Here is a 20,752-nt window from a genome sequence, read left to right on the forward strand (position 1 = left end):
CCCACACAAAGTTTTATGCGAGAAACATGTTTAACACCACCACGATCTTTTTGTGTCTATCCCAAGTAAAGAACCTGTAATTCAATTGTTGTCGTTGGTAAATGTCTGTTCTGTTGTTGTGGTTTCGTTTTTCATTTGTTGTATTGTGGTAAATCAGGCACTTAGTTTTTTCTCGTTTGGATTGTTTCACATTATGGGTTGTTATTTTTTTTTATGATTATAACTGACTATACGGTATGGGTTTTGATTAGTGTTGAAGACTGTACGGTCACCAATGATTGCTTAGACTCTTGTCATTTGAACTCTGGTGGATAGTCATATACTAGGCAATTATATCAGATCTCCTTTTTTATATTGAACTTCACATGAGTAGGGCCTACATTGTATTAGTCATACGCAGATAAAACGGATACATGAGCAGCGCGACGTATATCCGAACTACCGTATTCGCGGTGTAAGTGAAATATAATCGAAATTTAAAGCTATGCACTACATAGCTCTGCTTGTGAGATAAAACATTCAAGCCGCTATCCACTATCAACACCAAATCGCATAAAAAAAGAAACACATTTCGGACGGTGCTAACTAATTTCTTAGTCCTGGGTGGTGTTGTTTATAAACAGCGAGTGTTCATTGGTATGTTCTTTTAAAATGTTTAATTACTTACTAGCTACTTATACAGTATATAATTTTTTCTAAGCTGCTAGAATGTCACACTGTACCTTATCGGTACATGTGCAACTGTTAACAACTGGTTGCTTCTGTTGCATAGGAACTCGGCATTTGAGTTGGAGTTTCTACCGATACTTTGTTAACGTTTGCTAAAGAATCCCAATGATATCTTTTGAAAACGGAGCTATTTGTACTTCACAACTCGATTTCGTGTATAAAATTAATTTCGAGCACACGAATTCAGATTTTAAGCACAGGGCTTTAAAACTAGAAGTTACGATATCATATTTTAAGCAGACGACTGCTTTTTAGACAAGTGACCTTTCCTGTTTGTTTTTGACAAAGAGAATATACATCATGTGCACATATCGGAAAACTAACCAGAAATATGCAACATTTGGAATTCATTGTGCTTAGATTACACATAAGTGTTCATTTTATGTTCTTTCCACAATTGGTATTTTTTTTTACTTTTGGTGGATGTTCTGATATGTTGGAAAATGAATATGTCTGACTTCTAAAAGTAACCAAATGTTATATATTTAAAAATAATTTAAATCAATAAAGCAAGTCAGAAGTATCTTTCAAATATAGAAATGCCAGTACAAAATGGTTGCATTAATAAAACCAAGCGGTGTACAACGAATATCATAACTTGTAATGAATTATTTAGATTAGATTAAAAAACCTTGCGACTTCAGTTTCAATATGTAAAATGATTGGGTATTAGATAATCACGTGAATGTTGAATCAATACAAAATTCATACCTGAGAGGGCCAAAGAATATCTTGTGATCGGATGTGCAGACGTCTCACCATGGACGGATTCCAGATACTTTTTGTGTTGTCAACTTTGTTTATGGCATCTGTCAATGGATGTTGTTGGACACATGGTGGCTGCTTTTCTACGTATTCATGTTGTGCCACTTATTATTCTGGTAAGAACTTTATTGTTTTTTTTTGTTTACATTAGACGAACTAAAATTTCGAAAATTTTGCACATTATGGTACAAGAAATTAAAACATGTACGCTTTCAGATGTGTACACCAATACCTTTTGACTTTTTTTGACGGTTCTGTTTAGATTGATTGACTGTTGTTTGTTTAAATTCGAGAGACATATTGCATGCGTGATTCTGAAGGACGAGAAACAATTAATATAATGAAAAGGCTATGCAAGATAGGGATTTGGCATGAAATTTGACATTCTGATAGAAAATGAGGATGGTTATGTTAGGTGGTGACCAAAGTTTTCACTTTCATACTGATCGCTTAAAAAGTTGTAGCAGGGGTTCTTTAACGCACAAAGAGCTTGACACTCTCATTACATGATGCGTCGGATTTTTATCCACCATCCGACTCGATGCGTATCTATATAAACTCTGCAAGTTCAAACGAACGCATAGTTTCAACAAGCTTTAGAATTTTACTGACGGAATGGGAGAAGTTCAAGGGATTACGATATTTCTTTATCACAGTAAAAACCTTTGGGTAAGATTTTTTTATATTCGGGGCATTTTTGTTATAAGAAAGATTTTTTTGGAACCTGTTCTTCTGGTATAACATTTCATATTGCTTTGTTTCAATTAATAAAATCCATATTTATAACTACATGAACATCAAATTGGACGCCTCGTGTAAGGGGGAGTACCACGCATCTTAAACAGTTCTTCAGTAAGTCCGTAGATGAACCCTCGTAGGAATAAAATGCCGTCCATGGCCATTTTCTCGATGTATTCCAAATGAATATTTAATGAGTATATATCATATACTAAAATACTGTATTATAGTTTAATATATGTTATAAAGTCAAAATCTACTCAGTGCTAAATGTTGCTGGCATTCTTATAAAAATTAGCCAGTTTTACCTGTATTTGTCAAATTGTGTTTCAAAAGACACCGCTTACTAAAATGATTTAGTATCTGAAAAATAGAAATTCTAACAGAGTTTTGTTTCGGTTAACCATGTTCTCCGTATACCTTTTTGGATAAATACTCAACATCACCGAAATCTGTCGGAGATACGGTTGAAGGTTTTTTCTGTTTTTTATTATTTGATGATTTGTTTGGAAATGCGCAATACAATTGTTAGAACTTTGACACTAACACTTCTTAATACTACGAAATTTTGAAAATGGGCCTGGTGGGAAATAAATTCAGCGGAAATTGATCCTATCTTTATCCCACCCTACCTCCAGATTAACCCATTTACAAAAAAAATTCTATTGAATTGATTATTAATACATTCTCGTCCGTCCTGCATTTCTATGAAATATGTGTCACTTGATGTTAGGCAAGTATTACACCATTTATTCATTAATTGTTTTCTTATTTTCTGCTTTAAGTCTTGTCTACAATATACTTTGTACATAATATCAGCTGCGTAACAATTCATACATTTCATATATACACGTTTTGTTCTGTTCTTATACGTATACCCACCTGTTGAAGTGAATAAATCACTGTTTTTGCAAGAAAAAAAGGGAAGTTTTCTTAGTCGTTACCTGTATAACGAACAACGCACTCTGTTAAGCTGGTAGATACAGCTTTTATAAAACAGACTCTTTTTTAACTTTTGATTTTTTTCAAACAATTACAACATATACATGACATACGTACACTATAATACATATAAGATAAATACAATGTCATTATTATAAATACATCTTAATTGAAACTTTTTTTAACAGCTATCATACTCTCTAATTTATACATATCTTTCAGTTTTATTATCATTACTTGCAATGAGAGAGTCTTTTTAAAGTATCTTGATTTATACACATATTGTTTAATATAAAGTAAATTAATGTTGTATGGTTTATTTTTTTGGGGAATATCTTGAATAAGTCTCCGAAATGAAAATTAAATTGCTTCATTGGGAGACTTATTCCACCGGAACGGAACCAGATGTCATTTTTTTGTAATTGCAATTCCAAAATAGGTTTTCTATAGACTCGTTATCTGATTTACAAAATGTACATAACGAATCATCGCTACATTTTATCTTAACCAAATACAGATTTGTTGCAATAATGCAATGGTCAATCCTATATTCCAACCACTGTAATTTACTATTTTTAGTTATAGCAAAAGGCAGTCTGAAAATCTTTTTCCAGTTCAGATTCTGTTCACTTAGAATTTTAACCCACTTAAGCTGTTCAGAAGAAATAGCATTATTTCTTGTCAGTACAACATACGTATCTTTTGATCCTTGTAGTAAGCACTTCTGTGTTGACTTGAGTCATCATTGATATGTTCATAGTTATAAATTGACTGTTAATCAAATTTAATTACTAAGGCTTTTCTACCTCAGTTATATATTACCTTAGCTCTATTGGTAAAACTTTTAGAAATTTGAGGTCCTCAATTGCTCTTCAACTTTGTACTTAATTGGCCTTTAAACATTTTTGATTCGAGCGTCACTGATGAGTCTTTTGTAGACGAAATGCGCGTCAGAGGTTAATATAAATTTTTAATACTGATATATATCTATGATGAGTTCATTTACAATGCTTTAAAAAAACTTGCAGACATGATGGTATTAAAGGAAAAAAATAATTTGTAAGATCCCTTAGAGAAAGATTTTGATGCCTCTTTCACTGCTGAAATAACACTGTTAATTTAAGGAAATCTGTGTTTATAAATCAGACTAAATAATATTTTGTTCTGAAATTCTTAGTACGGTAAAATTGTTTCTGATCAGTTGGATAGATATGGCTAATCCACAAAATTATAGAATATAGTTTCCTGGCAAAGCTTTCCAAAATAGTACATCCTTATGTTTTTTAATGCCTTGTTTTCAAATTATATAAATTTGACATAATCGAATGTATAGATATCAAAATCAATGCAGTAGTGGGAACAAAACAATGACAAGAGGGTTCGTATAGGTTTGGCTCTCCTTTCCTTTTTTAGGCCATATTATTCATTGCCTACTCTTTACCCCTAATCTCTATTTTTCATATTTTAGCACCCTGTTATTCGCGAATCTGTTTGTCGACTGTCAGAATAATCAATGTAGACCATCAACAGATTTATGTTACGCCTTCAGAACATTGATTTCATTACTTTTGATAGTCATCTTTTACATATGAAATTTTGAATAAAAAGTATTGAATATATGATTATGTTTTATGCGACTATACTTTCTTATTTGTGTATATAAATAATTTATAAATTTCCAAAATAAAACAAATTATAATTGAAAAGGAAATGAACAATTCTGATGCGACTAATAACATGTTTCTACACGTCGATGAGACAAGTACATAAATATACAGTTCATCTAGACAAAAGACAGTAACATGTATGCTAATGTAGTATATGTTTTTGCATATCATTATGTCATTGTATTTTTTCATTTTTAACTGCTTTAAGTAGCACGTAGTAAGCTGTTTTATGAAACCTAAATACACAAGCCCACAGGCCTAAGAACAAATGAAGAAGGCGACCAATTTATCAGATTAAGAACGTATGACGTTTGTCACATATTTTGACCAATGAAAAATCTGCAAAATTATTTACACAAACAGGTTCATCTTAGCGAAGTGTGGAAAAACTTTCAATAGAAAAGATAATTTCATGCAGCATTCCAATGCATGTACCATAATTTGCAAATACTATGACCTCTCCTTTGAGACCAAGAGTGGCTGTGACCTTCACATCACATCTCGTCATTCGGGGAAAAATCAGTATACGTTTTGTGAGAAGAAATGCAAACAGTAAAAAGTTTTAAAGAAACTTCGACAGAAATATCAGGTAATTTTGATTTTAAATATATTAAAATTATAGTATATTCAGTTTAAAAGTATTATTGTAAGCATTTGTCAAAGTACATGTATTAAGTATCTTCCTAACATTTTCTATTAGGTCTAACGAGTTAGTTGTCAAAATGAGATTAATTGCATTTTAAACGATATTTAAGGGATTAAGTTGTTCAAAAACCAAAGTACGAACATCCAGTTTTATCAGGTCGGACGATTAAGTTGTCGAAATGAGATTATTTATATTTTAGCAAATATTCAAGGAATAAAGATGTAACAATATTTGAAAAATATAGGATCGAAATATCCTGTTTTTATCTCGTCGAAAGATTAAGTTGTAGAAAAGAGATCGATTTAATTTTCAAGCAATATACATGGGGTTAAGTTGTTAAAAAAATCAAAGGATCGAAATATTATGTTTTTGTTTCAGGTTGAAAGATAAGGTTGTTTAAATGAAATTATGTCATAGGGAACAAGTTAATACTTCATAGTTACCTCTCATTTATAAAACATTTAAATTTCAGTTATCTACAAATTATTCGAAACCTTGTACAAGTGCAGCGTCAAACCCAAACGGACAGAATCTACATTCATCGAATCCAGGACCCAATTCAACCTCTCCACAACCGGGAACAAGTCCATATCGGTGTCGTCGATGTACTACCCAATTCCCGGACAGACGTCAACAGTACCTGCACGATATGAGGGAATATAACAAGACGGGTTCCTGGTGCCATTTAATCTCGGGTTAAGACAAAATGATCAAGCATCATGGGAAGTTGACGACAATGCAGACTTGCAAAAAGTATACGAAAGCAACGCACCTCTCATTTTAGAGAATCATCAGTTAAGTTCAATGTCCTCCCTGTATGACGTTTCACTGACCAACATACTCTTCTGTCCCACAACTGATTGAGTAGGCACAGCAAATCTACAATCTTTTGAGCGTATTCGAACGAATCTCTATTCCAGCGTTCCTGCCTACATTTCAAGACGTAAAGGTTTCAACAGACTGCGACTCCGATTGGAACGATTTAGTGTCACCAAAAAAATCTCCAGGGAAAGAACCGATACGAAGTGAAAACCCTACCTGATCACAAACGTCCTGGTCGTTTTATGCCATTAGAATTATCACTTGGGATACATCAGAAGCAATAATGAATTTAACCAATAAAAAATATTATGATAATTCTTGATTCATTATATAAGTCAAATAGAAATTTTTAATAATTCCATCAGTTTCTATGATTGTTTCAGTGATTTTCAAACTGCACAGTTATAACATTATTTTGCAAACAACTGCAAAGCTACACAAAACAAATAATCCAAAAGATAAAATAAACATAATAATTACATTAGCATAAGACCTCCCTTAAAAAGTTTGAGAGTAATAAGAACAATAAATGTTTCAGACCGTACGCGTACTTTTGAAAAAGTACTCATACGGTTCGGACTGTACGCGAACTGTCCAAATATTCATACGGTCTGGAACAGATACAAATTTATATAACAGATTATGAATTAAATCTCAAATTAATATAAAAAGTTCAATAGTAATTAAAATAAAAAACTTTTAATGTTTTAACTATATGAAAAATCACGCTTATTATATCTGTTAGCCTCCTGTATTTTGGTATGTCAGTAATTCAGCCCAGTATGATAACTGGAATCGTTAAAGTAATCGAAAGTAAACATAATGTGGGAGGACAGTTTCAGTATATAAAGGAACCTCACAAAGGAACTTGCATGAAAATAATATGTTAATGTAAAAAAAATATGACGTTCTTTGTGGAAACCAGTATCACTTTGGACCAGAGTAACAAAATAGGATTCACGGATATACAAAAAAGCAAATAATTAATTTCAATTGTTCGCTTATTAACTTTATCCATCTTCTTGTATTAATAACAATTTGTATAACTAAAAACAAAGATTTTTGATAAATGATTGTTTAAATTTAACCCATATGATCCCGAAACATGTATCGTCAGCTTTACCGTACGCGTATACCCATACGGTTCGACCGTACGCGTATGGTCGGACCGTACGAGTATACGTATACGACGGTCCAATTACTCATATGGTTACGAAAATATACAAAATACATAGTATACAGTGTTTGATAAGATCTAGATTAAGTATCATCTATAACATTGTCTTTACCTTTACTATGTTTTACAATTACATCTTATTCCTGTAAAAAAAAAAAAACTCCACCGTGTCAACCTCTGGTTCTTGTTTCTCATTTTATGTATGAAGGTGAGAGAATTATGATCAGTATAAACAAGAATAGAATGTATAGTGGGATTTAAACATGCATCAAAATGTTCAAGTTCAGAAAACAGTGCAAAACATCTTTTTCAATAGTTGAATTATGTTTTTAATTTTTACCAAATTTTGTGGAAAAAGAATGATATAGGATTATCAACATAATCATCTGTCTCTTGATATTAAACGGTTCCAACTCCTACATCACTTGCGTCAACGACACGTTTGAGTTGAATCAAAGTCTGGAGTGATAAGAACTGGACTTCTAATAAAAAGATATTTGCTATTTTCCAAAGCGTTTTGACAGTTATCACAACAGAGGAATTTAGAATATTTCCGTAAAAGATGAGTCAATGGTTGAACAACAGTAGTAAACTTTGAATAAAAATTCCTGTTATATCTAATTATGCCTAAATATGCCATGAGTTGCTTTTTAATTGTAAGATGAGGAGATTTGGAAATTGCTTCCACTCAAGCCATAATAGGTTTCACTTGACCTTGGCCAACTGTATTCCATAAATAATCAACAGTGGCCTGACAAAATTTACTTTTACCAAGATTGACAGTAAAATTGTATTGTAACAATCTATCAAAAGAATCATATAAATGTGTTAAATGCTGTTCCCAGCTATCACTACATACAATAAGAACATCAATATAAGCATAACATCATTTTAAATATTTAATTACATTGTCGATCATTCTTTGAAATGTAAATGGAGCACTTTTCATACCAAACGACATTACAGTATACGGAAATAAGCCGTCGTGTGTGCTAAAAGCTGATATTTTACGAGTTTTCTGTGTCAAGGGCATCAGCCAGTAACATTTCAATAATTCAAATTTGCTGACAAATTTTGCTTGTCAAATGTTATCAATGCATTCGTCTATCCTTGGAATCGGATAGAAATCAAATTTTGAAACTGATTTTACTTTCTGAAATCAGTAACACGAAAGGTTTTATCTGGTTTGGGCACAAAAAAACAAGGAGAGCTCCATTTACTGTTATTCGGCTCAATAATATCATTGTAAAGCTTAAGCATATATTTAAATTCTTGTCTCATAAACTCAAGTCCCCGAGGATATCACCAGCCCAGTAGTCAGCACTTCGGTGTTGACATAAATATCAATTATGTGGTCATTTTTGTAAATTTCCCGTTTACAAAACTTTGAAATTTTCGAAAAAACTAAGGATTTTTTTTTTTATCTCAGGCATAGATTACCTTAGCCGTATTTGGCACAACTTTTTGGAATTTTGGATCCTCAATGCTCTTCAACTTTTTACTTATTTGGCTTTATGATATAAGCGTCAATGATGAGTCTTATGTAGACGAAACGCGCGTCTGTCGTACTTAATCATAAACCTGGTACCTTTGATAAATTTTTACACCACTTTGTCGATGCCGCTGTTGGTTGACGTTTCGTCTCCGAGGGTATCACCAGCCCAGTAGTCAGCACTTCGGTGTTGATTCAAATATCAATTATGTGGTCATTTTTGTAAATTTCCCGGTTACAAAACTTTGAATTTTTCGAAAAACTAAGGATTTCTTATCCTAGGCATAGATAACCTTAGCCGTATTTGGCACAACTTTTTAGAATGTTGGATCCTCAATACTCTTCAACTTTACTTAATTGGCTTCATAATATTTTGATATGAGCGTCACTGATGAGTCTTATGTAGACGAAATGTGCGTCTGGCATACTAAATTATAACACTGGTACCTTTGATAACTTTTTAGTGGATTGAGCCGGTAAGGTAGTGGCTCACATTGAGAAGCATCACTTATATAGACATCATGACAAACAATTTTGTTTTTAAAAGAAAATACCTAAGTTTTTTAATTTTTCTCGACAATCAAAAGTCAGATGTGCTAGTTTTGAGTCGAAATTGACAACATTTCTGATTTTTTCAATATTGATGTATTTTCTATAGTCTTAGAACAAAATAAGGGTCCAATTGGATCTGGTTTGTCATGATCGTTCATCAAGTTAACTATGGCTAAAGTGGCAACTGGTTTACTCTCACCTTCCTTAGTAAGCTCGAGCTCAAAATATGGTTTTTACATATTATTGTGACGCACTCTTTTTTGTCTGCGCCGATCTGCATTTTTACAATATAATTCAAATCATTGATTAATCTCTCTATTGAATAAGGACCACAGTATTTAGCCTGTAAAGGATGTCCAGGGACTGGCAAAATATAAGTAGCTTATCAATAGGCACAACCATTCTATCCCTGGCATCTTTATCATTCCATATTTTCCTTTTATTCTGAACAGTTTCTATGTTTTTCTGAGCAATTTGACTAGCAATATACAATTTTTCTTAAATCTAGATACAAAGTCTAGAAGATTCAATTCAGTGTGTTCAGTAAGCCATTTTCCTCAACTAATTTCAAAGATCCCCTTACAGTATGACAAAAAAACAACTCAAAGGGACTAAACCCAAGTGATTTCTGAACAGCCTCTCGGTCCGCATAAAATAAAAAGTGAACACCATCATCCGAGTCTCTGCCAAACTGAAGACAAAAAGTTCTAATCATGTTCTTAAATGTTTAATGAAAACATCCGTTCTAAAGCACTTTGATATTCTGGATGATAAGCATTTGACCTATACTAAGCAATCCATAACTTGTAAACGACCTGCTGAAATAAACTAGACACGAACTTTGAATTTGATCGGACTGTATAAAATTAGGAAGTCCTATTAAAGTCAAAAATGAGATAAGAGCTTTGACAACAGTTGGTGTGTTGATATTCTTTAAAAGAGCCGTGGTCTAGTGGTTAGTGCATCGGACTACTAACACAAAGGTTCCTGGTTCGATTCCCGTCCGGGATGAAAATTTCAGGAACTGAATTTTCGGCTCTCCCTTGACACCATTTGCGAGTATGGTCTCGAGGAAACGACGATAGTCCGTCAAAAGGAGACGATTAATGGCTGACCCGTGTTAAGAGAGAGCCATATCTCTGGCACGTTAAAGACACCCTTGTAGATTTCGAAAAAGAGCAGGCTAATGCCGCTACAAGGCAGCACTCGCACCCGCAAAGTGAAAAGGGATTCATTTAAGTTGCAAAACTTTATTCCCAATCCACTATAAATAAATATGTGTTAACTTAAGGGAATAGTCTCAGGAAAGCGAGTGGATGTACACATGATCGTCAATACAAACGCTTTTTGTGTCTTGGTCCTCCGAAGAGGTCCAACGCAATTAATGATTTCTCGAAAGTAAGGTTCTTCAATATATATAGAAATATGTGGTGTGAGTGCCAATGAGACAACTCTCCATCCAAATACTAGTAACAATTAAAAAAAAAGTAAACCTTTACAGGTCAATACGGAGCATTTGCTCACACCGAACAATGGCTGGAATTGACAGAAGTGGTGCTGGTGGTGTTCTCTGATTATCCTTACCAACAACCTAGCATAAGTCTGGGCCAGTAGAAATGCTACAAGATCAGAAGTCAAGACTTTCCTTATACCTAAGTGTCCAGCCAAGGGTTGCCATGGACAAGACCACTAATGTCTTACCTATAGACTATATGTACCACTACTTGGTATACCACTCACCTTTCCTCCTCTAAAAGAGAATCAAGGAGCATCCACTACCGCATTAACATGTCATCTTGATGATAGTAACAGTCGGCTACTTGGCTTGCTTCCTCCTGTGGTTGAGTCCTCTTGCGGAGCTGAAGAACCTCATGGTCTTTTTTGTTGCTCGTCCACAAACTTTCTTTTGTATAATGAATGGCCCTTCACGTCTAGCTATTGCATTTTTGTTAGTACTAGGTGGCTTGACCATGGCCTTTTTTCTGAGTTACAGGGATCTTTAATGTCGACAAGCACAGTGTCAGAAAGGTTAATGTAATCAAAGTGGTCTTCTTGTAATTTCTCATTTTGTTGTTTTCCTGCCATCGCCCAATTAACAACACAAGCTGGATACAGTTCAACATCATCTTCAGGTGATTTATCATTCACCACCGGCTCCCTGGTAACCGTGAGTTCACCAACCACTTTATTTCTACCAATAATGAAAAAACCCCACAACAACTGGTCCAGTAATTAAATCTGATTTAAAGAAATACGACGGAGGAGAACATCTTTACAACATGACTCCACAACTTATCACATAACGGAAGCAACACACCTTCTAACAACAAAGTCTGAGAAGCTCCAATGTCCTGTCAAATCTTAATAGGCTGAGGAGTAGTATCGTCAACAATAGAAACAAACCCACCAGACAAAAAGTCATGACTCGTAGGACATTTCAACTTATTGGTATAAAGGGGTGTCGTACAAGCACTGGACAAGGGTATATTAACTCTTTCATTCTTCTTGTTGAGTCCAAAACAATCAGCCGTCAGGTGACCATTTTTCTTACAATAAGCACAAGTTAGTGACTTCTTTTCAAAAGGATGGATGTTTTAAGTAGACATATTAAAACTAGACTGACTCTTATTCTGTATAACCGGCTTACTATCAGTACGCTCAGTACTTTGATTTCTGTGATTTACGTTCGAAGTATTCAAATTTTGAATTTAGAAATTTCCTCTATGTGAAAGGGTATAATTATCGGTAAGAATAGCTGCATCTTGCAAAGTATCAACAGTTTTGTCATCTAATTAAACATGTTTTAAATCTAAATGAATTCACTGGTTGGACTCTTATTATAACATTACTGTCTTATTTATCAAAATCTATTTGCTTTGACGTAAATAAACTCGTCATAGACACGCAATTTATCAAAATGTTGTCGATGTCTCTGTCAAAATAGCATATTTGCAGATTTTTCACGGCCTGAACGAACGGTATTTTAAAGTGTTATACCAGACCAGGAAATTCTGAAATGACGACATGTTTTTCACTCTTCATATCTAGCGGAGATGTTGGACTCTATTGAGGAGCTGTAGAAGGCATCGTTGGGCAGAAGTGTCGTATGAGTCAACTAACCTACGCCGTTAAACGTTCATAAGTGTAGAAACCCTTATTTTTAGAGACGTCGAAAGCTTTTAGGAATTAAACATAGCTAACTGTGGGAGCTAAGTATGAGGTGAGATGGACAAATTTTAATGACTCATTTGCCGAACAAGCATAGTTATTGTGTCTCATCACGGTAAATCTTTTGCCTGAACCATGCATGTCCAGTTTCTTGGCGAAGTGCCGTTTGACAAGATTCATGTCGTACTTGGCCGAATTGAATTCCAAGACGATTGTTTGGCGACAGAAGGTGTCGATTTCTGCTTTCAATTGTTAAAAAATAATGTTTGCTTCTCGTCGTGATCTAGTAGGGTTTCGTCGTCCAAAAAGACATCTTATCTATATTCGTCCTCGTCGTGGTCCTCTAGCAGAGTTCGCATTGAATTCTGAATATCTTTGTTCGAGGTGGGCGAAAGAATCGCCACTCAAAAATATTTTTTCCCCGAATGCCGAGATGTGACGTGAAGATAACAGTCACTCTTCGTCTCGAAGAAAAGGTTGCAGTACTTGCAAATAATGGAATATGCATTGGAGTGCAGCATAACATTATCTTTTATTTTTAACCATGGCTTTTTCAGTTTGTTTTAGATTTATGAGTTTGACTGTCCCTTTGGTATCTTTCGTCCCTCTTTTACATCGAAAGTTTTTTCAACACCTTCTTCAGATAAACCTATCAGCATCGTGTATGGAATTATTGTGTCTTTGAAGATCTCTCCCTAAGGTAAACGTTTTACCGAAAATCAGACATTGATGCTCCATGATTTTTTTTCCACTTTTAAATTATAGCGTGTTGAAAGTTCTACTATTTTTTTGTAAATAAAAGTAAACAGGGTGTGTATAGCTTTATATAAACATAAACATGGCTCGTTTCATTTGTCGATATATGACACAGTGTACTACTAAACGTATGTCATCATAATCCGATCAAGCAATCAACACAACCTTAAGAGGATTTGCGTAAAGGGAATAACATCATTATTTGTTTATATAACTTTGCTGATTTTTCATTGGTTGAAATATGTGATTTAAGTCATACGTTCTGTTCTTAATCGGATTAATAAGCCGTCATATTTGGCCTTTGTGCCTTATGTATTTAGGTTTTATAAAATAGCTCCTTTCAAACTACTGCTTTTTCATCCGAAGAAGATTAATTAAAACATGCATTTAAATGGTTATTGCATGCTATTTTATTTTGTATTTAGTAATGCTCGTGTATTAACATAACGAAACCTTTGTTTGAAAATATCATTGTAGGCAAAGACAATGGCAAATAAAGACTAATAAGATAGTTAACTGGTGTCCTTTACAAGCCGAAAATAATCTGATGTGTAATGATTTTAAGAATCAAAATAATTCGTTTTATTGCAAATAAATGAACGATTCGAAGCATCACTTTTCATATAGAACGTAAAGTTAGTATGCATCAATATAGTTTTCAACCTTTTTTTCTGAAAAGATGTCAAAGATTTAGAACAAATGTAAAAAATAAATGAGAAATTGTTAAACGTAATATTGTTAAAGTCTTTGTCAATATGTAAGGCAAATGACAAGCTGTCTGATAGTAAATAATTGTTACATGGGCGTAAACAATATTGTAATACCTCCTGGAAACTGGAAACTCCAATATACACAGTTGTTATAAGAAAGTAAACAAAGGGTACGACACACACTTGAATTGGTTGATTGAGATGGTGACTACAATCGATTTTAATTATGAAAAAAATAATAATATATTTATAAGTAAAAAGAAAAGAGCAACATTAATTTTTTTAAAGCACAATGTTAAATTCATTAAATGTATGTTCCCTCTCTCTCTCTCTCTCTCTCTCTCTCTCTCTCTCTCTCTCTCCCCTCTCTCTCTCTCTCTCTCTCTCTCTCTCTCTCTCTCTCTCTCTCTCTCTCTCTCTCTCTCTCTCTCTCAAGAAATAAAATCCAAACAATTTATGCCCCCCCCCTTGATGAACGGTAATCTATTTGGAATAATATTTATCAATATTCAGGCATTACCTCTATGAAACAAACTTTTGTATCATCTCAAGCGTTTCAACCCTTACCGCGAAAATAGCGAAAAATAAAACTGCCGCGAAAATTTCCCTGTTTACAGTATACAAAAAACTAAGGAGGTCAAGTATGTTTACTTATAAAACTGTTTTGCATATATCTCTTTTTTAGCGTCTTAAAATTTCGAGATATTCGGACGAAACCTCAACAAATTAAAATTAACTGGTTATTAATGACGAGATAATTTTTCCTTTAAAAATTACTTTTCTATTTCGGAGAACATTTCGATAAAATTCTTCTATTCTGGTTATTTTTAACAGCCTCTTTGCTTCTAATTATATAGTTCTGGCAAAGACCCAAGATACAGATTATGTTTCAAATTAATTACATTGATTATTTCTTTGTTTATAATCTTTACTCATTTCTCATCTAAAACATACAATTTTTTTTATTACAGGTCCCAATTTAATTGTTCTAGACAGGGACAGAATCTACTTAATAAATATGAACGAAAGTACAGTAACTAAGCTCGTAGTTGACATTCCGAGCAAAGGAAGCGAAAGTTATCAAATAGACTACCATCAAACAAAATCCTACATTTACTGGTTGGATCCGTACTACGGAACTATGCATAGGTAACTACAAAGCATATAGTTCATTGCAAAAGTTTTGAAGGAAATATAATTAACTTTGTAAATTACATACAAACGATAAATAATTTGATACAACACTCGATGCTAAGAAAATGAAAACTGATTAGCAATTAATTTATATTCTTTTGATAATTGATTATTGCTTTCACTTAAAGGATAAAAATCGAAGACGAAAGTTCTGAACAAAATATTGAAGTAAAGTTTAGTACACAAGCATGTCATTTACTTCACTGAGTATGCCTAAATACAGATTTATTTATCGTGATAACAAAGACAATATTTGACATAATTGCTAAAACATTTTATAACTAATTCAGATTTCAGATTAATTTTGGTAATAACTGTGTTGCTCCTCAAAAATTCGTACAGGACATACGCAGTCGTTGCTTAGTTCGTCAACAAAACTAACACCGATTGAAGATGTAGAGAAGAGAACGAGTTCTGTTGATTTTGGATTACATGCGCCAAAGTCTAATGTTGCTGTCACTATGGTAGTACTATATGAATTAAAATTATAATACTCCCATGATGATACTAAAATGGAATGATCCGAGTTGTCATGTATTCATGGTTTCTACATACTATGTCTTAAAAAATTATTTTTAGTTATGTAAATTGGCATGTTGAGTCTGGTCAGGTCCTGCTCTTTTTAGGTAAAGGGGTTCCAAAAGATTTTCTTTTTGTATTGTTTTCATGTGAAAAGATAGCTATGGTTTTTGTTTAGCAATATTGGTGGATATGTTTGAAACCATTAAGGTTGATCATCGGAATAAATTTCCTCTGATAGAATTTTCTTATCTTCCAACAAACTGTATATTTTACCATGCTTTTTCAAAAATATAATAAAAAGGAAGGGATACCGTTCTATATTTCAAGCTACAGTCATGCAAGATTTCCAAAATTTGCATAATTTTTTCATGAAATAACTCTTTTTTGTGAATTAATTTTTGAAATCAATCAAATATGAGAAAATATGTTTTATTAAATGCGTTATAAAAATAATAAAAAAAATATGATCTCCCTGAACTTTTTTTCCTGCTACAAGTAAAAATTCTAAATTTCTTTAACAATCCTGTACAAAAATTTAGCAGATGAGGGATCTTCTCTTAAATGACTAAGTTGAAAAATTGATTCAAACAAAAACAAATATTTGGTACTGTTTGAAACAGTATAATAGCATAAATTGTGCTTTTTTTACGATGGCAGAAGCATATTTCTCAATGCCTTCAGTATTAATTATGTCAAACAGTATTTAAGTCAAGCACCAATGGAACAAAATGAAATCATTAAGACTTTTACCTAATCTATTAAGTTTTAATTCCAGAACATGCTATCCTTGTAACGACAACGAAAGAAGGATTGAGGAAATAATACCGAAATCAACACTTTATCATCCAATAAGTTTTTCCATTGACTCCGAAAACGACCACATTTATTGGTCTGACAGCAGCGATAATGCAGTCATCCGGTCAAATCTAGATGGGTCAAATAAAACTGTTATTATAAAAAGCAGTAGTGGAATAGGACATATCACTTTAGATGTTAAGAATCGGTGAGATAGTTTTTATTTATTTATTTATTTAATTATATCTTTTTAATATTTTGTTTTTAAAAATCTGATGGCTGATATTTTGATAAATCAATGTAATGAAGTATATTCGTGGCCATTATTGGCATAGTATTATATAATATTTTACCAAGAGCTGTTGAATAAGTTTCTTAAAATTCATGGAAGATGGCAAAAGATTATTAATGATTTAGAACACGACCCTGCGCTGCATATAAAAATTAACTACTTAAAATTGACCTTAATATATAAACTAATTTGGGAACATATATGTTTTTAATATTTTGCTCTATATGCTGATGGAGCTTTTGCCCAAGTTTCATATAGTTCCATTAAGGTTTTGACTGCAATATTGAAGGATAGGAAAAAACAACCTAACTAAAAGTCTCACAGCAGCCTGTATCGCTCGCATGTTTTTTGTGTGTCAGAATAAACAAATGCATTGCTATAAGATTATTATGTAAAAACAAGAAAGTAGGTAGACATTCTGAGCCATAGTGTCCCTGTCTGATTTTGTCTATCTGTTATAATTTTCAAGCCATAGCACATTTAATTATTTTGTCCTTACACTATTTTTTAAGCCATTACAACAATTTCAACTGAATGAAAAAAAAAGTATAGGATGAACACGGACATTTTCAAAAACTGCCTGTTAAGGCTATATATAGATAAAGAAGATGTGATATGCGTGCCAATGATACAACTCTCCATCCAAGTCACAATTTGTAAAAGTAAACCATTATAGGTCAAAGTACAACCTTCAACACGGAGCTTTGGCTCAAACCGAACAGCTAGCTATAAAGGGTCGTAAAAAAGACTAGTGTAAAACCATTCAAACAGAAACTAATCTATATAAAAACCGAGAAACACATATATGAACTACATCAACTAACGACAACCACTGAACATCAGGTTCCTGGCGTATGACACGTGCAAACAACACGTTAAGGAGTAAATTAATTGTTTTGATTGTCGGACAAGTTTGTAGATTGATTTCTGTATACATTTTGCTGTTTACAGATTCTATCTGTCTACCATAATATTTTTGATAATAGGTATAGATACTAGAATTAGTCAAAATTCATCATATAAGGTTCATGACCCCTTCATGAGTCATCCAACGATTTTTGGTATTTTCGTTGTTCTTGAATTGCTGCATCGGTTTTTTTTTTTTTTTTTTTTAACATTGTTTTTATTACTATAAGACGTATATAGTCAAAGATCCTGACACCATCGCTTTTTTTGAAAAATTATTTCTTTCAAGAATAAAAGGCAAACAACATTTTAATTTGTAATAACTGTTATTTTTTGTTATTTTAGCTGGATATATTTTATGGACGATGAAATTGGTACAATAGAAAGGAGTAATTTAGATGGAAATGCTAAAGTGGTAGTAATCAGCGACTCTGTGATGACAAAAAAATCACGAATATTACTGGGTGAATATCCAATAAAGGCACAATACAAGTATCTTTTACACTTGTTTTTAACATGAACGTTTTTCCCACGCTACTTAGTGTGAAGTGGCTATCCCCCTCGATCTTAAATTTAAAATAAATTTTAAAAAGCCCACATTAAAACAAAAAGCTTTTCGAATTGGAACTTGAATAATTTAATCCGAATCATAATTTGTCAGTCGTGTTTATTAGAATATTCAAGTAATAAGTCAGTCTGGATAGTAAGCTAAGTTTATTACTGGTATATGATAAGTAATACTTTTAAAAAAAGCGAGTATATTATGCCTTTTAAAACTTGTGAACAATCGTGTTTTTATAATAAAGGTCGAGACCACTAGATTGTGGATGACATAATACATTTGCATACTAACTATCTACCTGCAAATATAAACATTATATACATTGAATTGACCTCCTTTATGACAAACTACATCTATTATCAATTCTTACATGTGAATTCTACAGAAAAATTCAAAAAAATAAATCTTCTCCTGGAAATGCTAATTAAACATTTGTGTCGATTAAATGAATGAAATGCAAATTGAATTACAATGTCACAGTTCCTTGCTCAATTGTTTTTTCACTGCATTACGTATTTTCTTCTACTGTCGCGGTCCTCCGAACATTGTCTGATGTTCATCTATCATCAATAATATCCTCTTTTCTAAGTTCTTGGCTTCACTTGTATAATAGATTTAAATAACAATCTTTTTATTATTCATTTGATTTTGTAGTTTTATCAACGAATGAATTTCAGCTTCTCTGGCACAAGTACCTGTAGTATGTTGATAATAACATTTAATCAACCGATCATTGATATTACGAAAGTAGCGTTTCTATTCAAAGCCCGATTCAATCCAAAAGCGACTTAAAACGTTATAAATCATACTTATGTCCGGCATTGTCTCGGTGAAAATTATAAACCTATAACAAAGCCAGTATCACAACAAGGAGAAACCAACGACAACCATTGGAATACTAGTGTTCTTGAGCTGGAAAAGGCACATGTAGAATGTGATCAGGTTAAAATGTTTTTGAGCAACCAAACTCCCAAAAACCTAGGACAGTGGTATAGTAGTACAACAAAAGAATATATGTCAGTTAAAAATAGTTTGACTCATCAGACTGACATGAAGAAAAAATACAACTGACTGATAGAAAACCATCTTTAAAATTTAATTCAGTAAACAAAAGTAACAGAAGTATACCGTTGATCAAAAATCATAAATCGATTGAGGGAAAACTAATCCTGGTAACACACTAAAACCGAGAAAAAATGTATTAAAAGAGACAACAATTTAGTATAATTCACAAACAATTCATTACGAGCTAAATGGCAGTTTATCGGTCATTCGATCATCTCTCAAAAATATATTGACCTTAGCTTTTCTACGGTCAATTTTCTTAAAAACGGATGATCGTCCAATCACTAAACCATTACATGTATGTGACCACCTTTCCAATAAATAATTTATTAAATGTCTTATTTTGCATGATTACACTGTATCCATTCAATTTGATATTCTTTCGTTTGTAGATTTTGAAGGCGGAAGAATTCATTGGACAGTACGAAACATGATAAGGTCTGCCTTTTTAAACGGTAGTGATATACAGGAAATTAAAGTAAATGGCTATCAAAATTATCGGTATTCAATAAATGGTATTGCTGTTTATAATGACTATCTGTACTACACAGACAACAGCTGGAGTGGTAGATATGTAAATAAAATTGATAGATCCGGAAGTAATTTTGCTAGATCAGCTATGGTTCATGACAGTATAAACGACGTGAAGATCTATAATGGAAGAGGTAAATGTAAATGGAAAAAAGTAACCAACTTCGTGTTTGTGCTTTTCTTAATCCTTATTATAACTATGACGACAATGCAACATCAGTAGCATATCAGAGATTATATGATATTCATTTAACGCTTAGAAGAGATTTTTTTTATAAAACTTTTAATAAAATAGCATTACTCTTTCCAATGTTTGAAGTTTTTGTTTTCTTGCTTTTTATCTTTTATCTTCAATTACTACATTTGTCATATTGTTTTAACAACACTGCACATAACTATAATATTTATAAAGACAAGTGTCTTGCAAATTTTATGTAAATTTCAACAATTGAGAGAACACACGGTTAGGAACATGTTAAAAAAGTTATTAGAAGGACATAAATTAAATGAATCCATGATACAATGTACATGATGTAGGTGAAACACTTTGTTTTGTAGCATTTAGTTCGTGTGGTTTACTTGAAGTCAACAAATTTTGTGATGATTATAGTTTTTTTCAGGTTTCTCTCCCCTTTGTACATTGATAAACAGCTTTGATATCTAAATTAATAGTGATTAAAGTAATGTGTTAATACCTATAATTATACAATCGTATGCTCCA

The 20,752-nt window shown here is 32.7% G+C and overlaps 1 protein-coding gene across 1 annotated transcript; it reads left to right on the forward strand.

Moving 5' to 3' along the window:
* The first annotated feature begins 1,459 nt into the window (after positions 1 to 1,459).
* Positions 1,460 to 18,393, forward strand: LOC134722723 (low-density lipoprotein receptor-related protein 4-like). Its single transcript, XM_063586345.1, has 4 exons — positions 1,460 to 1,610; positions 15,136 to 15,313; positions 16,656 to 16,883; positions 18,219 to 18,393. The coding sequence occupies exons 1-4, from the start codon at positions 1,472 to 1,474 to the stop codon at positions 18,391 to 18,393; spliced, it is 720 nt and encodes a 239-aa protein (XP_063442415.1). The 5' UTR covers positions 1,460 to 1,471.
* The last annotated feature ends 2,359 nt before the right edge of the window (positions 18,394 to 20,752 follow it).

Source organism: Mytilus trossulus, chromosome 6 (assembly GCF_036588685.1).
Source record: "Mytilus trossulus isolate FHL-02 chromosome 6, PNRI_Mtr1.1.1.hap1, whole genome shotgun sequence".
NCBI classification, from domain to species: domain Eukaryota; kingdom Metazoa; phylum Mollusca; class Bivalvia; order Mytilida; family Mytilidae; genus Mytilus; species Mytilus trossulus.